At 37.6% G+C, this 25,763-nt stretch overlaps 1 protein-coding gene across 1 annotated transcript in view; it reads right to left on the bottom strand.

Annotated features, from left to right (window-relative positions):
* LOC138330788 (neurofibromin-like) overlaps window positions 1–25,763 on the bottom strand; it is a 171,562-nt gene that overhangs the window by 105,071 nt on the left and 40,728 nt on the right. The window contains 14 exon segments of the mRNA XM_069278307.1: window positions 5,618–5,824; window positions 7,033–7,172; window positions 10,984–11,155; window positions 11,922–12,008; window positions 12,262–12,344; window positions 12,605–12,772; window positions 13,097–13,170; window positions 18,138–18,324; window positions 21,134–21,311; window positions 21,497–21,576; window positions 22,270–22,383; window positions 24,301–24,423; window positions 24,834–24,983; window positions 25,305–25,517. Coding sequence (XP_069134408.1) covers window positions 5,618–5,824; window positions 7,033–7,172; window positions 10,984–11,155; window positions 11,922–12,008; window positions 12,262–12,344; window positions 12,605–12,772; window positions 13,097–13,170; window positions 18,138–18,324; window positions 21,134–21,311; window positions 21,497–21,576; window positions 22,270–22,383; window positions 24,301–24,423; window positions 24,834–24,983; window positions 25,305–25,517 — 1,976 coding nt within the window.

Raw genomic sequence — 25,763 nt, 5'->3', positions numbered from 1 at the left:
TATCTAACTAACCGACCCACTATATTATATTGACTGTAATCTGTCTGTAATATGAAGATACCTAACTACCCGACCCACTATATTATACTGACTGTAATCTGTCTGTAATGTGAAGATATCTAACTACCTGACCCACTATATTATACTGACTGTAATCTGTCTGTAGTATGAAGATACCTAACTACCCGACCTGACCCACTATATTATACTGACTGTAATCTGTCTGTAATATGAAGATACCTAACTACCCGACCCACTATATTATACTGACTGTAATCTGTCTGTAATATGAAGATACCTAACTACCCGACCCACTATATTATACTGACTGTAATCTGTCTGTAATATGAAGATACCTAACTACCCGACCCACTATATTATACTGACTGTAATCTGTCTGTAATATGAAGATACCTAACTACCCGACCCACTATATTATACTGACTGTAATCTGTCTGTAATATGAAGATACCTAACTACCCGACCCACTATATTATACTGACTGTAATCTGTCTGTAATGTGAAGATACCTAACTACCCGACCCACTATATTATACTGACTGTAATCTGTCTGTAATGTGAAGATACCTAACTACCCGACCCACTATATTATACTGACTGTAATCTGTCTGTAATATGAAGATACCTAACTACCCGACCCACTATATTATACTGACTGTAATCTGTCTGTAATATGAAGATACCTAACTACCCGACCCACTATATTATACTGACTGTAATCTGTCTGTAATATGAAGATACCTAACTACCTGACCCACTATATTATACTGACTGTAATCTGTCTGTAATATGAAGATACCTAACTACCCGACCCACTATATTATACTGACTGTAATCTGTCTGTAATATGAAGATACCTAACTACCCGACCCACTATATTATACTGACTGTAATCTGTCTGTAATATGAAGATACCTAACTACCCGACCCACTATATTATACTGACTGTAATCTGTCTGTAATATGAAGATACCTAACTACCCGACCCACTATATTATACTGACTGTAATCTGTCTGTAATATGAAGATACCTAACTACCCCTAACTACCCGACCCACTATATTATATTGACTGTAATCTGTCTGTAATATGAAGATACCTAACTACCCGACCCACTATATTATATTGACTGTAATCTGTCTGTAATGTGAAGATACCTAACTACCCGACCCACTATATTATACTGACTGTAATCTGTCTGTAATATGAAGATACCTAACTACCCGGCCCACTATATCATACTGACTGTAATCTGTCTGTAATATGAAGATACCTAACTACCCGACCCACTATATTATACTGACTGTAATCTGTCTGTAATATGAAGATACCTAACTACCCGACCCACTATATTATACTGACTGTAATCTGTCTGTAATATGAAGATACCTAACTACCCGACCCACTATATTATACTGACTGTAATCTGTCTGTAATATGAAGATACCTAACTACCCGACCCACTATATTATACTGACTGTAATCTGTCTGTAATATGAAGATACCTAACTACCCGACCCACTATATTATACTGACTGTAATCTGTCTGTAATATGAAGATACCTAACTACCCGACCCACTATATTATACTGACTGTAATCTGTCTGTAATATGAAGATACCTAACTACCCGACCCACTATATTATACTGACTGTAATCTGTCTGTAATATGAAGATACCTAACTACCCGACCCACACTATATTATACTGACTGTAATCTGTCTGTAATATGAAGATACCTAACTACCCGACCCACTATATTATACTGACTGTAATCTGTCTGTAATATGAAGATACCTAACTACCCGACCCACTATATATATGACTGTAATCTGTCTGTAATATGAAGATACCAACTACCACCCACATATATATATGACTGTAATCTGTCTGTAATGAAGATACCTAACTACCGACCCACTATATATATGACTGTAATCTGTCTGTAATATGAAGATACCTAACTACCCGACCCACTATATTATACTGACTGTAATCTGTCTGTAATATGAAGATACCTAACTACCCGACCCACTATATTATACTGACTGTAATCTGTCTGTAATGTGAAGATACCTAACTACCCGACCCACTATATTATACTGACTGTAATCTGTCTGTAATATGAAGATACCTAACTACCCGACCCACTATATTATACTGACTGTAATCTGTCTGTAATATGAAGATACCTAACTACCCGACCCACTATATTATACTGACTGTAATCTGTCTGTAATATGAAGATACCTAACTACCCGACCCACTATATTATACTGACTGTAATCTGTCTGTAATATGAAGATACCTAACTACCCGACCCACTATATTATACTGACTGTAATCTGTCTGTAATATGAAGATACCTAACTACCCGACCCACTATATTATACTGACTGTAATCTGTCTGTAATATGAAGATACCTAACTACCCGACCCACTATATTATACTGACTGTAATCTGTCTGTAATATGAAGATACCTAACTACCCGACCCACTATATTATACTGACTGTAATCTGTCTGTAATATGAAGATACCTAACTACCCGACCCACTATATTATACTGACTGTAATCTGTCTGTAATATGAAGATACCTAACTACCCGACCCACTATATTATACTGACTGTAATCTGTCTGTAATATGAAGATACCTAACTACCCGACCCACTATATTATACTGACTGTAATCTGTCTGTAATATGAAGATACCTAACTACCCGACCCACTATATTATACTGACTGTAATCTGTCTGTAATATGAAGATACCTAACTACCCGACCCACTATATTATACTGACTGTAATCTGTCTGTAATATGAAGATACCTAACTACCCGACCCACTATATTATACTGACTGTAATCTGTCTGTAATATGAAGATACCTAACTACCCGACCCACTATATTATACTGACTGTAATCTGTCTGTAATATGAAGATACCTAACTACCCGACCCACTATATTATACTGACTGTAATCTGTCTGTAATATGAAGATACCTAACTACCCGACCCACTATATTATACTGACTGTAATCTGTCTGTAATATGAAGATACCTAACTACCCGACCCACTATATTATACTGACTGTAATCTGTCTGTAATATGAAGATACCTAACTACCCGACCCACTATATTATACTGACTGTAATCTGTCTGTAATATGAAGATACCTAACTACCCGACCCACTATATTATACTGACTGTAATCTGTCTGTAATGTGAAGATACCTAACTACCCGACCCACTATATTATACTGACTGTAATCTGTCTGTAATATGAAGATACCTAACTACCCGACCCACTATATTATACTGACTGTAATCTGTCTGTAATGTGAAGATACCTAACTACCCGACCCACTATATTATACTGACTGTAATCTGTCTGTAATGTGAAGATACCTAACTACCCGACCCACTATATATGACTGTATACTGACTGTAATATACTGACTGTAATCTGTCTGTAATGTGAAGATACCTAACTACCCGACCCACTATATTATACTGACTGTAATCTGTCTGTAATGTGAAGATACCTAACTACCCGACCCACTATATTATACTGACTGTAATCTGTCTGTAATGTGAAGATACCTAACTACCCGACCCACTATATTATACTGACTGTAATCTGTCTGTAATGTGAAGAAGATACCTAACTACCCGACCACTAAATATGACTGTCTGTTGTAAATCTAACTATAATCATACTGACTGTAATCTGTCTGTAATATGAAGATATCTAACTACCCGACCCACTATATTATACTGACTGTAATCTGTCTGTAATATGAAGATACCTAACTACCCGACCCACTATATTATACTGACTGTAATCTGTCTGTAATATGAAGATATCTAACTACCCGACCCACTATATTATACTGACTGTAATCTGTCTGTAATATGAAGATACCTAACTACCCGACCCACTATATTATACTGACTGTAATCTGTCTGTAATATGAAGATACCTAACTACCCGACCCACTATATTATACTGACTGTAATCTGTCTGTAATATGAAGATATCTAACTACCCGACCCACTATATTATACTGACTGTAATCTGTCTGTAATGTGAAGATACCTAACTACCCGACCCACTATATTATACTGACTGTAATCTGTCTGTAATGTGAAGATACCTAACTACCCGACCCACTATATTATACTGACTGTAATCTGTCTGTAATGTGAAGATACCTAACTACCCGACCCACTATATTATACTGACTGTAATCTGTCTGTAATATGAAGATACCTAACTAACCGACCCACTATATTATACTGACTGTAATCTGTCTGTAATGTGAAAATACCTAACTACCCGACCCACTATATTATACTGACTGTAATCTGTCTGTAATATGAAGATACCTAACTAACCGACCCACAATATTATACTGACTGTAATCTGTCTGTAATGTGAAAATACCTAACTACCCGACCCACTATATTATATTGACTGTAATCTGTCTGTAATGTGAAGATACCTAACTACCCGACCCACTATATTATACTGACTGTAATCTGTCTGTAATATGAAGATACCTAACTACCCGACCCACTATATTATATTGACTGTAATCTGTCTGTAATATGAAGATACCTAACTACCCGACCCACTATATTATACTGACTGTAATCTGTCTGTAATGTGAAGATACCTAACTACCCGACCCACTATATTATATTGACTGTAATCTGTCTGTAATATGAAGATACCTAACTAACCGACCCACTATATTATACTGACTGTAATCTGTCTGTAATGTGAAGATACCTAACTCCCGATCTTCTATATTGTTGTCTATGAGGCATATACACAGATATATTGACCTATTGACCAGCCATGTGCGATTACTGATTATGTCTAGTCGATGTTACTCTAGCACATAGGTCGCACTCCAAATTTCCAGGGAAAAAAGTAGCAGCCTGTACTCCGCAAAATATGGTTCCATAAATTGGATGTCCATCAGAAAAGGCATCAACCTCACCAAATTAAAACTGACCAAAATTGGAGACTCCAGCAGCCATCTTAAACTTCTCAACTACTCATTTCTTAGCCCCTTACCATAAGCAAGTTTAAAATACTTTCTCAAAGGTTGATATTTTTTAATAAGTCTCATTAAACCAATTATGATCCAGAGACGTGTTTATCAAGACTGTATAATGTGCAATAATCTTGGTATATTACAATATAAACTGTCCTAATATGTAATAATATTGGTATATATATACTTGGTATATAAACTGTCCTAATATGTAATAATATTGGTATATTACAATATAAGCTGTCCTAATATGTAATAATATTGGTATATATATACTTGGTATATAAACTGTCCTAATATGTAATAATCTTGGTATATAAACTGTCCTAATATGTAATAATCTTGGTATATAAACTGTCCTAATATGTAATAACCTTGGTATATAAACTGAACTAATATGTAATAATCTTGGTATATAAGCTGTCCTAATATGTAATAATCTTGGTATGTAAACTGTCCTGATATGATTATACCACACCTGGTTAGAACAACCATCCATACAAGCAGTGACCAACAAGACAGTGTTACCTGGACATACTACAGATGTCTCCGATGTTTACTTGATGTGAGTTACCCATGATCCAGTCAGTCAGATACTCTACAAGTTTGTTCCTAAACTTCATCTCCTGTCGGAATGTGAGGTCATCCCGACGGACCATCATGGCTTCCACTAGCTGACACAGCTTTATCTTGATCTGTATGGCATGCACTGTTGAATCAAGATGTCGCACATATCTGGGTAGTAAATAGAAACAATAACATCTCATTTAGCAAGTACTGTGAAAAATCTGTGAATTTTATTTCCCTGAAAACAGAAAATTGGAAAAACTTGATGCTAGAGATTCATTTATTTACTTGACAACAGCTAACATGAGTGAACCGATACTTGTGACTCTAATACTTACCTGACAACAGCTAACATGAGTGAACCGATACTTGTGACTCTAATACTTACCTCACAACATCTCACATGAGTGACTCGATACTTGTGACTCTAATACTTACCTGACAACAGCTAACATGAGTGACTCGATACTAGTGACTCTAATACTTACCTCACAACAGCTAACATGAGTGACTCGAAACTAGTGACTCTAACACTTACGTGACAACAGCTAACATGAGTGACTCGAAACTAGTGACTCTAACACTTACGTAACAACAGCTAACATGAGTGACTCGATACTTGTGACTCTAATATTTACATGACAACAGCTAACATGAGTGACTCGATACTTGTGACTCTAATACTTACCTGACAACAGCTAACATGAGAGACTCGATACTAGCGACTCTAATACTTACCTCACAACAGCTAACATGAGTGATTCGAAACTAGTGACTCTAATACTTACCTCACAACAGCTAACATGAGTGACTCGAAACTAGTGACTCTAACACTTACGTAACAACAGCTAACATGAGTGACTCGATACTTGTGACTCTAATACTTACCTGACAACAGCTAACATGAAAGACTCGATACTTGTGACTCTAATACTTACCTGACAACAGCTAACATGAGTGATTCGAAACTAGTGACTCTAATACTTACCTCACAACAGCTAACATGAGTGACTCGATACTAGTGACTCTAATACTTACCTCACAACAGCTAACATGAGTGACTCGATACTAGTGACTCTAATACTTACTTCACAACAGCTAACATGAGTGACTCGATACTAGTGACTCTAATACTTACCTCACAACAGCTAACATGAGTGACTCGATACTAGTGACTCTAATACTTACCTCACAACAGCTAACATGAGTGACTCGATACTAGTGACTCTAATACTTACCTGACAACAGCTAACATGAGTGACTCGATACTAGTGACTTCACAACATCTCACATGAGTGACTTGATACTAGTGACTCTAATACTTACCTGACAACAGCTAACATGAGTGACTCGATACTTGTGACTCTAATACTTACCTGACAACAGCTAACATGAGTGACTCGATACTAGTGACACCAAGATGTTCACAAGGCTGGTCCTGCTTCATCTCCAGAATGTTCCTCATGATGAAGATCACATTCTCAATAAATTGAGTGTTTAGGTCCGTAACAATAACCTGTATCAATAGAGAGATAAATCCTGGTGTAAAACTGTCGTGATAAAACACATCAAAATAAATCAAATTTTCAAAAAAAAATTAATTACTCAATTATGTAGTACTCTTACAGAATATTGGTCCATATAAAAATGCATCTAACACCTGTAAGTCAGTTATGGTCCATCTATAATTACTGACAGTTACAGTCCATCTATAATTACTGACAGTTACGGTCCATCTATAATTACCGATAGTTACAGTCCATCTATAATTACTGACAGCTATGGTCCATCTATAATTACCGATAGTTACAGTCCATCTATAATTACTGACAGCTATGGTCCATCTATAATTACTGACATCTATGGTCCATCTGACAGCTATGGTCCATCTATAATTACCGATAGTTACAGTCCATCTATAATTACTGACAGCTATGGTCCATCTATAATTACTGACAGCTATGGTCCATCTATAATTACTGACAGCTATGGTCCATCTATAATTACTGACAGCTATGGTCCATCTATAATTACTGACAGTTATGGTCCATCTATAATTACTGACAGTTACAGTCCATCTATAATTACTGACAGTTACAGTCCATCTATAATTACTGACAGCTATGGTCCATCTATAATTACTGACAGCTATGGTCCATCTATAATTACTGACAGTTATGGTCCATCTGTAATTACTGACAGCTATGGTCCATCTATAATTACTGACAGCTATGGTCCATCTATAATTACTGACAGCTATGGTCCATCTATAATTACTGACAGTTACAGTCCATCTATAATTACTGACAGTTACGGTCCATCTATAATTACTGACAGTTATGGTCCATCTGTAATTACTGACAGTTACAGTCCATCTATAATTACTGACAGTTACATTCCATCTATAATTACTGACAGCTATGGTCCATCTATAATTACTGACATCTATGGTCCATCTGTAATTACTGACAGTTACAGTCCATCTGTAATCACTGACAGTTACAGTCCATCTATAATTACTGACAGTTACAGTCCATCTATAATTACTGACAATTACGGTCCATCTATAATTACTGACAGCTATGGTCAATCTGTAATTACTGACAGTTACAGTCCATCTATAATTACTGATAGTTACAGTCCATCTATAATTACTGACAGCTATGGTCCATCTGTAATTACTGACAGCTATGGTCCATCTGTAATTACTGACAGTTACAGTCCATCTATAATTACCGATAGTTACAGTCCATCTATAATTACTGACAGCTATGGTCCATCTATAATTACTGACATCTATGGTCCATCTGTAATTACTGACAGTAACAGTCCATCTGTAATCACTGACAGTTACAGTCCATCTATAATTACTGACAGTTACAGTCCATCTATAATTACTGACAATTACGGTCCATCTATAATTACTGACAGCTATGGTCAATCTGTAATTACTGACAGTTACAGTCCATCTATAATTACTGATAGTTACAGTCCATCTATAATTACTGACAGCTATGGTCCATCTGTAATTACTGACAGCTATGGTCCATCTGTAATTACTGACAGTTACAGTCCATCTATAATTACTGACAGTTACAGTCCATCTATAATTACTGACAGTTACAGTCCATCTATAATTACCGATAGTTACAGTCCATCTATAATTACTGACAGCTATGGTCCATCTATAATTACTGACATCTATGGTCCATCTATACTTACTGACAGTTACAGTCCATATATAATTACTGACAGTTATGGTCCATCTGTAATTACTGACAGTTACAGTCCATCTATAATTACTGACAGCTATGGTCCATCTATAATTACGGACAGCTATGGTCCATCTATAATTACTGACAGCAATGGTCCATCAGTAATTACTGACAGCTGTGGTCCATCTGTAATTACTGACAGTTACAGTCCATCTATAATTACTGACAGCTATGGTCCATCTATAATTACTGACAGCTATGGTCCATCTATAATTACTAACAGCTATGGTCCATCTATAATTACCGACAGTTATGGTCCATCTATAATTACCAACAGTTATGGTCCATCTATAATTACTGACAGCTATGGTCCATCTATAATTACTGACAGCTATGGTTCATCTATAATTACTGACAGTTATGGTCCATCTGTAATTACTGACAGTTATGATCCATCTGTAATAACTGACAGCTATGGTCCATCTATAATTATTGACAGCTATGGTCCATCTATAATTACTGACAGTTATGGTCCATCTATAATTACTGACAGCTATGGTCCATCTATAATTACTGACAGTTATGGTCCATCTATAATTACTGACAGCTATGGTCCATCTATAATTACTGACAGCTATGGTCCATCTATAATTACCGACAGCTATGGTTCATCTATAATTACTGACAGTTATGGTCCATCTATAATTACTGACAGCTATGGTCCATCTATAATTACCGACAGCTATGGTTCATCTATAATTACTGACAGTTATGGTCCATCTATAATTACTGACAGTTACAGTCCATCTATAATTACTGACAGCTATGGTTCATCTATAATTACTGACAGTTATGGTCCATCTGTAATTACTGACAGTTATGGTCCATCTGTAATAACTGACAGCTATGGTCCATCTATAATTATTGACAGCTATGGTCCATCTATAATTACTGACAGTTATGGTCCATCTATAATTACTGACAGCTATGGTCCATCTATAATTACTGACAGTTATGGTCCATCTATAATTACTGACAGCTATGGTCCATCTATAATTACTGACAGCTATGGTCCATCTATAATTACCGACAGCTATGGTTCATCTATAATTACTGACAGTTATGGTCCATCTATAATTACTGACAGTTACAGTCCATCTATAATTACTGACAGCTATGGTCCATCTATAATTACTGACAGCTATGGTTCATCTATAATTACTGACAGTTATGGTCCATCTATAATTACTGACAGCTATGGTTCATCTATAATTACTGACAGTTATGGTCCATCTATAATTACTGACAGTTATGGTCCATCTATAATTACTGACAGCTATGGTCCATCTATAATTACTGACAGTTACAGTCCATCTATAATTACTGACAGTTACAGTCCATCTATAATTACTGACAGTTACAGTCCATCTATAATTACTGACAGCTATGGTCCATCTATAATTACTGACAGCTATGGTCCATCTGTAATTACTGACAGTTACAGTCTATCTATAATTACTGACAGTTATGGTCCATCTGTTATTGGTGACAGCAATGGTCCATTTGTAATTACTGACAGTTACAGTCCATCTGTAATTACTGACAGTTACAGTCCATCTATAATTACAGACAGCTATGGTCCATCTATAATTACTGACAGCTATGGTCCATCTATAATTACTGACAGTTATGGTCCATCTGTAATTACTGACAGCTATGGTCCATCTGTAATTACTGACAGTTATGGTCCATCTGTAATTACTGACAGCTATGGTCCATCTATAATTACCGATAGTTACAGTCCATCTATAATTACTGACAGTTATGGTCCATCTGTAATTACTGACAGCTATGGTCCATCTATAATTACCGATAGTTACAGTCCATCTATAATTACTGACAGTTATGGTCCATCTGTAATAACTGACTACTTTGGTCTGGTCCATATAAGAATTCTCAAAACACTTGTAAGTCAGCTATTCCCAAGGTGTTAGTTACAATTGAAGCATTAAAACCTATCTGCGAAATAGCTTACAGGACAATTTCTACCTATTACCAAGTGAATGAAACATAATTGACCATTTTAATCATAATGTTGATTAAGTGCCTTACCTGGCCAGAGGGATCAAAGAATTTGTCCACACAAATTTTGATCTGGTCAAAGAGTATAGGATAGAGAGCTGGGTTGAGTTCGTGTCCGACCAGATCCTTGACATGTTTCTGTATCTGAGCACCAAACTTCTCATTCTGGCAAATTAGTAGCTTTAACAAATTACTGATAAACCTGAAACAAACAAAAACATCAGTTTTCAGGTCTAAAAATGATTTATATATTTTATTTTCAAAATAAGTCCTTTCTCTGTTGAATAAAATCTTAAATCAACCAATTCAAAGCTACAACCCCTATTGTTGATTTATTCCCAGATCCTACCTGATTGAGGGTGATCAGGTGGTGTATTTATTACTTCCCTTTTATATAGCTACAGTAGCAGGAGTTTGTTCTGCAACACGGATGTGAAAATGTCAGGGATCACCTGCCTGATCACACAGGTTTGTCTGATCTGTCACTTACTGAGTCACAGTACTGTGTGTCTGCAGCACAACTCTGCATTAGACTGGTCACACAGGTTTGTCTGATCTGTCACTGAGTCACAGTACTGTGTGTCTGCAGCACAACTCTGTATTAGACTGGTCACACAGGTTTGTTTGATCTGTCACTTACTGAGTCACAGTACTGTGTGTTTTACAATTTATATAAAGTAAATAAGTCTGATCTGCTAAGTGCCACTTACTGAGTCACAAGACAGTACTGTGTGTCTGCAGCACAACTCTGCATTAGACTGGTCACACCAGTTCTCCCCTATAAATTGTTTTATAATTGATATAAAGTAAATAAGTCTGATCTGCTAAGTGCCACTTACTGAGTCACAGGACAGTACTGTGTGTCTGCAGCACAACTCTGCATTAGACTGGTCACTCCAGTACTTCCCTATAACTTGTTTTACAATTAATATAAAGTAAATAAGTCTGATCTGCTTAGTGTCACTTACTGAGTCACAGGACAGTACTGTGTGTCTGCAGCACAACTCTGCATTAGACTGCTTTTCCTCGAGTCCAGGCCAGCTGGTATAGTAGCGCTGTAAACCGGTTCAAAATCTCTAAACTATATTTTATAATTATATACAATTCTGGGAACATCTGTTTCTTATATCATTTTGTTTTTACTTTTTACTTTGATATATATCCAACAATTTCTTATACAAATTATTTCTTAATCTGATAAACTTTTTATCATAAAATCTCAAAACTGAATGATGACTTTTAATTTATTGTTACTTTTTAGCACTTTTGACACAAACTTTTTGTCCATAACTAGGCCTGTATGTTCACCTTATTCTAAGTCTATTTTGTAGACGGACACCACCCAGTGCACACAGAAAACCAGTCATGTTCGCCCACTCGTTTAACTGGTCCTACAAACACAAATCAACATACCAACATGGAAAACAATATTGAACCATGGCTGCTCCGACACGAAATAAGTGTTCTAAACACATTAGCAGTTTTTCTAATAATTGGTCTAAATTTTATGTCCAAAAATGTGAGGTGATTCGTTTGTCTAGATCTGGTGTTTAACCAATAACTCAAAACCTTAGTAAAGAAGATTATGATGACACTATAGGTAAAGCTATGCCTATGTGCCACTTTCTCAAAGGAATTTTGATCTTTTTACCTCCAGTTCATGTTCTGTACTAGCATGGTGAGGGGGTTTCCTTTTCATTTTAATAGTGTCTCCCAGGCCTGCTGTGCTTCCTTCCTCGACCTTGACCTTGGGGTCCTTAGGGTAGGTTTCCAGGTACTGAGTTACAACCTCCCAGTTTCTGAATGTGTCGTCCCAAGCCTAAAACAATTAAATAGTACATCATCTGTGTCGTTACATCATCTGTGTCATTACAGGCCTAAAACAATTCAATAGTACATCATCTGTGTCGTCCCTGGCTTAAAACAATTAAATAGTACATCATCTGTGTTGCCCCACACCTAAAACAATTAAATTATAGTACATCACAATCTTCTTGAATTGTTCACCTAAAAATCTCGAAGTTTGTAAAATCCATTGTTGAGGAAAAGTATAGCGAATAAATATCAATATTGGAAAATGTAGGTCACTGTGACCTAGATTAAACTATTCAATATCCCCAATTACTATAATACTCTATCTTACCTGAGAATTACCCGACGTGTGTTGATCAATTTTCCGTAGCAGAGCCATGATTCGCTTCTGAAGTGCCACCTTGCCTGTAGATATAAGATATGGCATGATTACAAGTGAACAAGGGAATCTTTATTGTAAATAAAACTTTGTAAATCACCCATCCCTTTGTGGTAATATACCATGTAAAGAAAATCATTCTAAGGAGAGATGTCTCACTACATTATCTGTGCTGTTACAGTAGTCGTAATCTATTTTGATGACTTTTTAGTTTGACCTAGCTATTGACTCCAACTTAGTTAAGACCGTACTAGTCTGAGCCACGTCAGTATATACATTGTAGTTAGAGAGAATCTAGGGTAACTAACCTGTAGTTAGGACAGTACTAGCCTGGGCTACCTCAGTATATATACATTGTAGTTAGGGAGAATCTAGGGTAACTAACTGTAGTTAGGACAGTACTAGCCTGGGCTACCTCAGTATATATACATTGTAGTTAGAGAGAATCTAGGGTAACTAACCTGTAGTTAGGACAGTACTAGCCTGGGCCACCTCAGTATATATACATTGTAGTTAGGAGAATCTAGGGTAACTAACCTGTAGTTAGGACAGTACTAGCCTGGGCCACCTCAGTATATATACATTGTAGTTAGAGAGAATCTAGGGTAACTAACCTGTAGTTAGGACAGTACTAGCCTGGGCCACCTCAGTATATATACATTGTAGTTAGGGAGAATCTAGGGTAACTAACCTGTAGTTAGGACAGTACTAGCCTGGGCCACCTCAGCATATATACATTGTAGTTAGGGAGAATCTAGGGTAACTAACCTGTAGTTAGGACAGTACTAGCCTGGGCTACCTCAGTATATATACATTGTAGTTAGGGAGAATCTAGGGTAACTAACTGTAGTTAGGACAGTACTAGCCTGGGCTACCTCAGTATATATACATTGTAGTTAGAGAGAATCTAGGGTAACTAACCTGTAGTTAGGACAGTACTAGCCTGGGCTACCTCAGTATATATACATTGTAGTTAGGGAGAATCTAGGGTAACTAACCTGTAGTTAGGACAGTACTAGCCTGGGCTACCTCAGTATATATACATTGTAGTTAGAGAGAATCTAGGGTAACTAACCTGTAGTTAGGACAGTACTAGCCTGGGCTACCTCAGTATATATACATTGTAGTTAGAGAGAATCTAGGGTAACTAACCTGTAGTTAGGACAGTACTAGCCTGGGCCACCTCAGTATATATACATTGTAGTTAGAGAGAATCTAGGGTAACTAACCTGTAGTTAGGACAGTACTAGCCTGGGCTACCTCAGTATATATACATTGTAGTTAGGGAGAATCTAGGGTAACTAACCTGTAGTTAGGACAGTACTAGCCTGGGCCACCTCAGCATATATACATTGTAGTTAGGGAGAATCTAGGGTAACTAACCTGTAGTTAGGACAGTACTAGCCTGGGCCACCTCAGTATATATACATTGTAGTTAGGGAGAATCTAGGGTAACTAACCTGTAGTTAGGACAGTACTAGCCTGGGCCACCTCAGTATATATACATTGTAGTTAGGGAGAATCTAGGGTAACTAACCTGTAGTTAGGACAGTACTAGCCTGGGCCACCTCAGTATATATACATTGTAGTTAGAGAGAATCTAGGGTAACTAACCTGTAGTTAGGACAGTACTAGCCTGGGCCACCTCAGCATATATACATTGTAGTTAGGGAGAATCTAGGGTAACTAACCTGTAGTTAGGACAGTACTAGCCTGGGCCACCTCAGTATATATACATTGTAGTTAGGGAGAATCTAGGGTAACTAACCTGTAGTTAGGACAGTACTAGCCTGGGCCACCTCAGTATATATACATTGTAGTTAGAGAGAATCTAGGGTAACTAACCTGTAGTTAGGACAGTACTAGCCTGGGCCACCTCAGTATATATACATTGTAGTTAGAGAGAATCTAGGGTAACTAACCTGTAGTTAGGACAGTACTAGCCTGGGCCACCTCAGCATATATACATTGTAGTTAGGGAGAATCTAGGGTAACTAACCTGTAGTTAGGACAGTACTAGCCTGGGCCACCTCAGTATATATACATTGTAGTTAGAGAGAATCTAGGGTAACTAACCTGTAGTTAGGACAGTACTAGCCTGGGCCACCTCAGCATATATACATTGTAGTTAGGGAGAATCTAGGGTAACTAACCTGTAGTTAGGACAGTACTAGCCTGGGCCACCTCAGCATATATACATTGTAGTTAGGGAGAATCTAGGGTAACTAACCTGTAGTTAGGACAGTACTAGCCTGGGCCACCTCAGTATATATACATTGTAGTTAGGAGAATCTAGGGTAACTAACCTGTAGTTAGGACAGTACTAGCCTGGGCCACCTCAGTATATATACATTGTAGTTAGGGAGAATCTAGGGTAACTAACCTGTAGTTAGGACAGTACTAGCCTGGGCCACCTCAGCATATATATATTGTAGTTAGGGAGAATCTAGGGTAACTAACCTGTAGTTAGGACAGTACTAGCCTGGGCCACCTCAGTATATATACATTGTAGTTAGAGAGAATCTAGGGTAACTAACCTGTAGTTAGGACAGTACTAGCCTGGGCCACCTCAGCATATATATATTGTAGTTAGGGAGAATCTAGGGTAACTAACCTGTAGTTAGGACAGTACTAGCCTGGGCCACCTCAGCATATATACATTGTAGTTAGGGAGAATCTAGGGTAACTAACCTGTAGTTAGGACAGTACTAGCCTGGGCCACCTCAGTATATATACATTGTAGTTAGGGAGAATCTAGGGTAACTAACCTGTAGTTAGGACAGTACTAGCCTGGGCTACCTCAGCATATATACATTGTAGTTAGGGAGAATCTAGGGTAACTAACCTGTAGTTAGGACAGTACTAGCCTGGGCCACCTCAGTATATATACATTGTAGTTAGAGAGAATCTAGGGTAACTAACCTGTAGTTAGGACAGTACTAGCCTGGGCCACCTCAGTATATATACATTGTAGTTAGAGAGAATCTAGGGTAACTAACCTGTAGTTAGGACAGTACTAGCCTGGGCTACCTCAGTATATATACATTGTAGTTAGAGAGAATCTAGGGTAACTAACCTGTAGTTAGGACAGTACTAGCCTGGGCCACCTCAGCATATATACATTGTAGTTAGAGAGAATCTAGGGTAACTAACCTGTAGTTAGGACAGTACTAGCCTGGGCCACCTCAGCATATATACATTGTAGTTAGGGAGAATCTAGGGTAACTAACCTGTAGTTAGGACAGTACTAGCCTGGGCTACCTCAGTATATATACATTGTAGTTAGAGAGAATCTAGGGTAACTAACCTGTAGTTAGGACAGTACTAGCCTGGGCCACCTCAGCATATATACATTGTAGTTAGAGAGAATCTAGGGTAACTAACCTGTAGTTAGGACAGTACTAGCCTGGGCCACCTCAGCATATATACATTGTAGTTAGGGAGAATCTAGGGTAACTAACCTGTAGTTAGGACAGTACTAGCCTGGGCCACCTCAGCATATATACATTGTAGTTAGGGAGAATCTAGGGTAACTAACCTGTAGTTAGGACAGTACTAGCCTGGGCCACCTCAGCATATATACATTGTAGTTAGGGAGAATCTAGGGTAACTAACCTGTAGTTAGGACAGTACTAGCCTGGGCCACCTCAGCATATATACATTGTAGTTAGGGAGAATCTAGGGTAACTAACCTGTAGTTAGGACAGTACTAGCCTGGGCCACCTCAGTATATATACATTGTAGTTAGAGAGAATCTAGGGTAACTAACCTGTAGTTAGGACAGTACTAGCCTGGGCCACCTCAGCATATATACATTGTAGTTAGAGAGAATCTAGGGTAACTAACCTGTAGTTAGGACAGTACTAGCCTGGGCCACCTCAGCATATATACATTGTAGTTAGGGAGAATCTAGGGTAACTAACCTGTAGTTAGGACAGTACTAGCCTGGGCCACCTCAGTATATACATTGTAGTTAGAGAGAATCTAGGGTAACTAACCTGTAGTTAGGACAGTACTAGCCTGGGCCACCTCAGTATATATACATTGTAGTTAGAGAGAATCTAGGGTAACTAACCTGTAGTTAGGACAGTACTAGCCTGGGCCACCTCAGCATATATACATTGTAGTTAGAGAGAATCTAGGGTAACTAACCTGTAGTTAGGACAGTACTAGCCTGGGCCACCTCAGCATATATACATTGTAGTTAGAGAGAATCTAGGGTAACTAACCTGTAGTTAGGACAGTACTAGCCTGGGCCACCTCAGCATATATACATTGTAGTTAGGGAGAATCTAGGGTAACTAACCTGTAGTTAGGACAGTACTAGCCTGGGCCACCTCAGCATATATACATTGTAGTTAGAGAGAATCTAGGGTAACTAACCTGTAGTTAGGACAGTACTAGCCTGGGCCACCTCAGCATATATACATTGTAGTTAGGGAGAATCTAGGGTAACTAACCTGTAGTTAGGACAGTACTAGCCTGGGCCACCTCAGCATATATACATTGTAGTTAGAGAGAATCTAGGGTAACTAACCTGTAGTTAGGACAGTACTAGCCTGGGCCACCTCAGTATATATACATTGTAGTTAGAGAGAATCTAGGGTAACTAACCTGTAGTTAGGACAGTACTAGCCTGGGCCACCTCAGTATATATACATTGTAGTTAGAGAGAATCTAGGGTAACTAACCTGTAGTTAGGACAGTACTAGCCTGGGCCACCTCAGTATATATACATTGTAGTTAGAGAGAATCTAGGGTAACTAACCTGTAGTTAGGACAGTACTAGCCTGGGCCACCTCAGTATATACATTGTAGTTAGAGAGAATCTAGGGTAACTAACCTGTAGTTAGGACAGTACTAGCATGGGCTACCTCAGTATATACATTGTAGTTAGGGAGAATCTAGGGTAACTAACCTGTAGTTAGGACAGTACTAGCCTGGGCCACCTCAGTATATACATTGTAGTTAGAGAGAATCTAGGGTAACTAACCTGTAGTTAGGACAGTACTAGCCTGGGCCAGCTCAGCATATACATTGTAGTTCGGGAGAAGTTGAGTGACTGCCATTTCATCGGCTCCACATCTAATATCAGCCTCCTCACAGAGAAGATGGAAACACGACATCCCTGTTAGGACGGCATCAATGTCAATACTCCACAAGTACATAAAGAACACAACCTAAACAGAGGAAAAAAAAATCATTAACACTAGAAACTAAAGGCTGTTAATTTAAAGAGCAAAAAAGTAGAATCAACCACAATAACACTCACCTCTACCACAATACCACTCACCTCTACCACAATTACACTCACCTCTACCACAATAACACCCACCTCTACCACAATAACACTCACCTCTATCACAATAACACTCACCTCCACCACAATAACACTCACCTCTACCACAATAACACTCACCTCTACCACAATAACACCACCTCTACCACAATAACACTCACCTCTATCACAATAACACTCACCTCTACCACAATAACACTCACCTCTACCACAATAACACTCACCTCTCTACCACAATAACACTCACCTCTACCACAATAACACTCACCTCTACCACAATAACACTCACCTCTACCACAATAACACTCACCTCTACCACAATAACACTCACCTCTATCACAATAACACTCACCTCTACCACAATAACACTCACCTCTACCACAATAACACTATCTACCACAATAACACCTCTACACAATAACACCTCTACACACCTCACTACACAATAACACTCACCTCTACACAATAACACTCACCTCTATCACAATAACACTCACCTCTACCACAATAACACCCCCTCTACCACAATAACACACTCTACCACAATAACACCTCTACCACAATAAACACTCACCTCTACACAATAACACCACCTCTACCACAATAACACTCACCTCTACCACAATAACACTCACCTCTACCACAATAACACCTCTACCACAATAACACTCACCTCTACCACAATAACACCTCTACCACAATAACACTCACCTCTACCACAATAACACTCACCTCTATCACAATAACACTCACCTCTACCACAATAACACTCACCTCCACCACAATAACACTCACCTCTACCACAATAACACTCACCTCTACCACAATAACACTCACCTCTACACAATAACACTCACCTCTACCACAATAACACTCACCTCTACCACAATAACACTCACCTCTACCACAATAACACTCACCTCTACACAAATAACACTCACCTCTACCACAATAACACTCACTCTACCACTCACCTCTACCACAATAACACTCACCTCTACCACAATAACACTCACCTCTACCACAATAACACTCACCTCTACCACAATAACACTCACCTCTACCACAATAAACACTCACCTCTATCACAATAACACTCACCTCTATCACAATAACACCACCTCTACACAATAACACTCACCTCTACCACAATAACACTCCTACCTCTATCACAATAACACCTCTACCACAATCACTCACATAACACTCACCTCCACAATAACACTCACCTCTACCACAATAACACTCACCTCTACCACATAACACTCACCTCTACACAATAACACTCACCTCTACCACAATAACACTCACCTCTATCACAATAACACTCACCTCCACCACAATAACACTCACCTCTACCACAATAACACTCACCTCTACCACAATAACACTCACCTCTACCACAATAACACTCACCTCTACCACAATAACACTCACCTCTACCACAATAACACTCACCTCTACCACAATAACACTCACCTCTATCACAATAACACCTCTACCACAATAACACTCACCTCTATCACAATAACACTCACCTCTACCACAATAACACTCACCTCTATCACAATAACACTCACCTCTACCACAATAACACTCACCTCTATCACAATAACACCTCTACCACAATAACACTCACCTCTATCACAATAACACCTCTACCACAATAACACTCAACTCTACCACAATAACACTCACCTCTATCACAATAACACCTCTACCACAATAACACTCACCTCTACCACAATAACACTCACCTCTATCACAATAACACCTCTATCACAATAACACTCGCCTCTATCACAATAACACCTCTACCACCATAACACTCAACTCTACCACAATAACACCTCTACCACAATAACACTCACCTCTACCACAATAACACTCACCTCTACCACAATAACACTCACCTCTATCACAATAACACCTCTACCACAATAACACTCACCTCTATCACAATAACACTCACTCTACCACAATAACACTCACCTCTACCACAATAACACTCACCTCTACCACAATAACACTCACCTCTACCACAATAACACTCACCTCTACCACAATAACACTCACCTCTACCACAATAACACCTCTACCACAATAACACTCACCTCTATCACAATAACACTCACCTCTACCACAATAACACTCACCTCTACCACAATAACACTCACCTCTACCACTATAACACTCACCTCTACCACAATAACACTCACCTCTACCACAATAACACTCACCTCTATCACAATAACACTCACCTCTACCACAATAACACTCACCTCTACCACAATAACACTCACCTCTACCACAATAACACTCACCTCTATCACAATAACACTCACCTCTATCACAATAACACTCACTTCTACCACAATAACACTCACCTCTATCACAATAACACTCACCTCTATCACAATAACACCTCCACCACAATAACACTCACCTCTACCACAATAACACCTCCACCACAATAACACTCACCTTTACCACAATAACACTCACCTCCACCACAATAACACTCACCTCTATCACAATAACACTCACCTCTATCACAATAACACTCACCTCTACCACAATAACACCTCTACCACAATAACACTCACCTCTACCACAATAACACTCACCTCTACCACAATAACACTCACCTCTACCACAATAACACTCACCTCTACCACAATAACACTCACCTCTAACTTGATATGTATACAGATCGTTTTATTGTTTCCAACACTAGCATTAGCACTGTTCTTCTGCAGGAAGCTATTCCGACAGACAAGGATTTCTCGTAGCCACTTCAATATCTCGGTGTAGTTAACCAACTGCCTCTGAATCAACTTCTGAGATATGGAAAATAGAACTTGGGAACTGAAAATGAATTATAAATCACAGTTACATCTCGAATATTACAAAGTCATCTTCAATACTAAGATAAGGAAATAACAAAAAATGTATAGTTATTGAAAAGTTTTCAAATGAGCAAGAAACGATTTCAACATTATTTTCATAGAAAATTATAGAAGCACAAATAAAGTGTTAATATACAGACATACCTCACATCCCAGAATGTGTTAATGGGCGACTCCGGATTCCATAACTCTATATTCTCTGGCTGGTGGAGACAGAGTAGAGCCTGGCAACCAAATGATGATTTCAGTTAACATATAAAACAGCAACCAAATGATGATTTCAGTTAACATATAAAACAACAACCAAATGATGATTTCAGTTAACATATAAAACAGCAACCAAATGAGGATATCAGTTAACATTTAAAACAACAACCAAATGATGATTTCAGTTAACATATAAAACAGCAACCAAATGAGGATTTCAGTTAACATTTAAAACAACAACCAAATGAGGATTTCAGTTAACATATAAAACAGCAACCAAATGAGGATTTCAGTTAACATTTAAAACAGCAACCAAATGGTGATTTCAGTTAATATATAAAACAATAATAAGTGGCTTTTAAATCTGATTTTAAGCTTGAGACAAAACAAAGATTTCACTTAATTTTAACTAGAATCTCCACAATAATAACTATTATAATTAAATTGTACAGTAGTAAGAAAGAGATAATAAATTAGTGAGTATAAGTATCTCATTATATCTAAGATCACCACTTAATTTTAACTTGCACTCATGTTGAGACTAAGGAATTAAATGATTAGTTTCAAATTTGCATATCAAAATTTGCACTGATCATTAGTATTCTAAAAATTAAGATGTGTCTAACAGTAAACCAAATAACAGAGCTTAGGGCTTAGGACCAACACACTATCCTTGGTCCTGGATTCTGCCAATATATCCCAATGCTTACCTCCATTGCCTCCTTGGAGACGTCTGGCATCCATTGTTGGTGGACCAGTGACACTAACCCATTCATCAACTCTAGTGTACTACTCTGTATTTCGTGACCGGGCTTACCCTGATTCTGGGGATAAACACGCATCATGTTGAAAGTATCAAAACAAGGTGCCTGTCTTACAAATCAAAGTACTGTTAGTACAGCAGGATCATTGTCATACAAATCAAAGTACTGCAGGATCATTGTCTTACAAAGTACTGTAATTGTCTTACAAATCAAAGTACTGTAAGTACTGCAGGATCATTGTCTTACTATTCAAAGTACTGTAAGTACAGCAGGATCATTGTCTTAACAATCAAAGTACTGTAAGTACTGCAGGATCATTGTCTTACAAATCAAAGTACTGTAAGCACTGAAGGATCATTGTCTTACTAATCAAAGTACTGTTAGTACTGCAGGATCATTGTCTTACTAATCAAAGTACTGTAAGTACAGCAGGATCATTGTCTTTCAAATCAAAGTACTGTAAGCACTGAAGGATCATTATCTTACGAATCAATGTACTGCAGGATCATTGTCTTACAAATAAAACTACTATAAGTACTGCAGGATCATTGTCTTACAAATCAAAGTACTGTAGGTACAGCAGGATCATTGTCTTACTAATCAAAGTACTGTAAGTACTGCAAGATCATTGTCTTACAAATCAAAGTACTGTAAGCACTGAAGGATCATTGTCTTACTAATCAAAGTACTGTTAGTACTGCAGGATCATTGTCTTACTAATCAAAGTACTGTAAGTACAGTAGGATCATTGTCTTTCAAATCAAAGTACTGTAAGCACTGAAGGACCATTATCTTACGAATCAAAGTACTGCAGGATCATTGTCTTACAAATAAAAGTACTGTAAATACTGAAGGATCATTGTCTTACTAATCAAAGTACTGTTAGTACTGCAGGACCATTGTCTTACAAATCAAAGTACTGTAAGTACTGCAGAATATTATCTTACAAATCAAAGTACTGTAAGTACTGCAGGATCATTATCTTACAAATCAAAGTACTGTAAGTACTACAGGATTACTGTCTTACTAATCAAAGTACTGCAGGTTCATTATCTTACAAATCAAAGTACTGTTAATACTGAAGGACTCTTGTCTTTCTATTCAAAGTACTGAAAGTTCTGCAGGATCATTGTCTTACTATTCAAAGTACTGCAGGATTATAGTCTTACAAATAAAAGTACTGTAAGTACAGAATGATCTTTGTCTTACAAATCAAAGTACTGTAAGTACTGTAGGACCATTATCTTACCGATCAAAGTACTGTAAGTACTGTAGGACCATTATCTTTCAAATCAAAGTACTGTAAGTACTGAATGATCTTTGTCTTACAAATCAAAGTACTGTAAGTACTGAATGATCATTGTCTTACAAATCAAAGTACTGCATGATCATTGTCTTACAAATCAAAGTACTGCAAGTACTGCAGGACCATTGCATGTTAGATAAACACATATCAAGTATCAAAACAAGTGAAATGGTCCTAGTTTACAGAGCCACTTGAAATAACATCTTCAGATTCAATTACTGTACAAACATGGGTCATTAAGTAAACTAAATATAAATTTGAAATAAAGATACATACATAAAATATCAGATAATTAGATATATATATATACACATAAGACTCCCAATCTAATTTTACTTATCTCCAGAATATGGGGATTTTCTGTGCCTAGTACTCTGCCTAATTGATGATTGGAGTAATTATGAACATGACAAGGAATGATTATGTAAGAAAACAGGAATGTTAACATATGACCTTTATACATACATTAAACATTAGATATACTTATAGAATGTTGACATATGATCCCTATATATGAGTAGTATTTGGTATACTTATAGAATGTTAACATACGATCTTGATACATACGTGGAGTATTCGGTATACTTATAGAATGTTAACATATAATCCCGATACATACATGGAGCATTAGATATACTTATAGAATGTTGACATATGATCCCGATACATACGTGGAGCATTAGGTGGGGATCAGCATGAATCAGTCGAACAATCCACAACAAGAGACATCGACATGTGGTCACACTCTCATCTGTTGGCTTATTCAACTTATACAATGTCAATTTAGTAATGTTCTGGAACACACAAAGAAGTGATTAATTATATCTCAATATTTATAATTATGAAAAATGAAGTGTGGTGACTTAAGTGGACATATAGATGAAGTGGAGTGGCTTATGTGGACATATGGATGAAGTGTGGTGACTTATGTGGACATAAGGATGAAGTGTGATGACTTATTTGGACATATAAAGTATGGTGACTGATGTGGACATATGGATGAAGTGGGGTGACTTACGTTGACATATGGATGAAGTGTGGTGACTTATGTGGACATAAGGATGAAGTGTGATGACTTATTTGGACATATGGATAAAGTATGGTGACTGATGTGGACATATGGATGATGTAAGGTCACTTACGTGGACATATGGATGAATTGTGGTGACCTATGTGGACATATGGATGAAGTATGGTCACTTACGTGGACATAAGGATGAAGTGTGGTGACTTTGGGGGCTGTATGACTGGCCATTCCCTGAGTGACTTTGTTCAGTGTGTCTGTAAACATACTCCTCAGCTCAGCAGCCTTGCTGTAGATGATGTTGATGTTGGGCCACCAGGGTAAACGTGGCTAAATAAAACAATAAGGTACTATATTATAAGCCTTAATAATACAAAATTCTTCCTATTTAATCTAACAAATTTCATTGAGATCTTTTTAAAATAATTTCAACTGTTTTTGAATTAAATTCAAACTTCATTAAAAATCTGAAAGGACAGAGAAAATTGATCCTATCACCATATCTTTTGACATTGTATAACACACCACTGACCTTGAACACCTTATGACATGGCAATGACCTTTGACATGTTGTTTGGCAGTGGTGACCCTTGACATATAGTAACAAATCTGATGACATATCCATGGCCTTTAATTATGGTGTTGACTCACCTGTGTGATGATACGATGGAGAGCATTGACCAGCACACAGTGGTAGACAGGAGGTGACAGGGGGTTCAGACATACTTTCAGCACGTCATTGTTGTGTGGAGTCACACGGAAACAGGATACAAAACAGTCTATATATAGATCAAGGTCAAGGCCAATACTACTCTGACTGCGAGAGAATGGCTTGCTGTTTGGAGGTGGGTTGAAGAGTAATGTCTGAATAAAAAATAAAAAGAATGTATGAAGGCATGCTACATTTTTGTATGGGATCTTCACACTGTACACATAAAAGTATTTCTAAAAAGCTTAATTAGTATTTAGTAATAAGTCTTAATAAGTATTTTTTATATGACCTCTCAGAATAAAAAGCCCTCGGTAACAAAGTCTACTGTATTAAAAATATTCACATACAAATCTAATTACAGACTGAATGAGAGAGACAAGACCATTGGGTTGCTATGA

The sequence above is a fragment of the Argopecten irradians genome, chromosome 9 (assembly GCF_041381155.1).
Source record: "Argopecten irradians isolate NY chromosome 9, Ai_NY, whole genome shotgun sequence".
Classification (NCBI taxonomy): Eukaryota; Metazoa; Mollusca; class Bivalvia; order Pectinida; family Pectinidae; genus Argopecten; species Argopecten irradians.
This window is presented reverse-complemented; position numbering and strand designations above follow the sequence as displayed.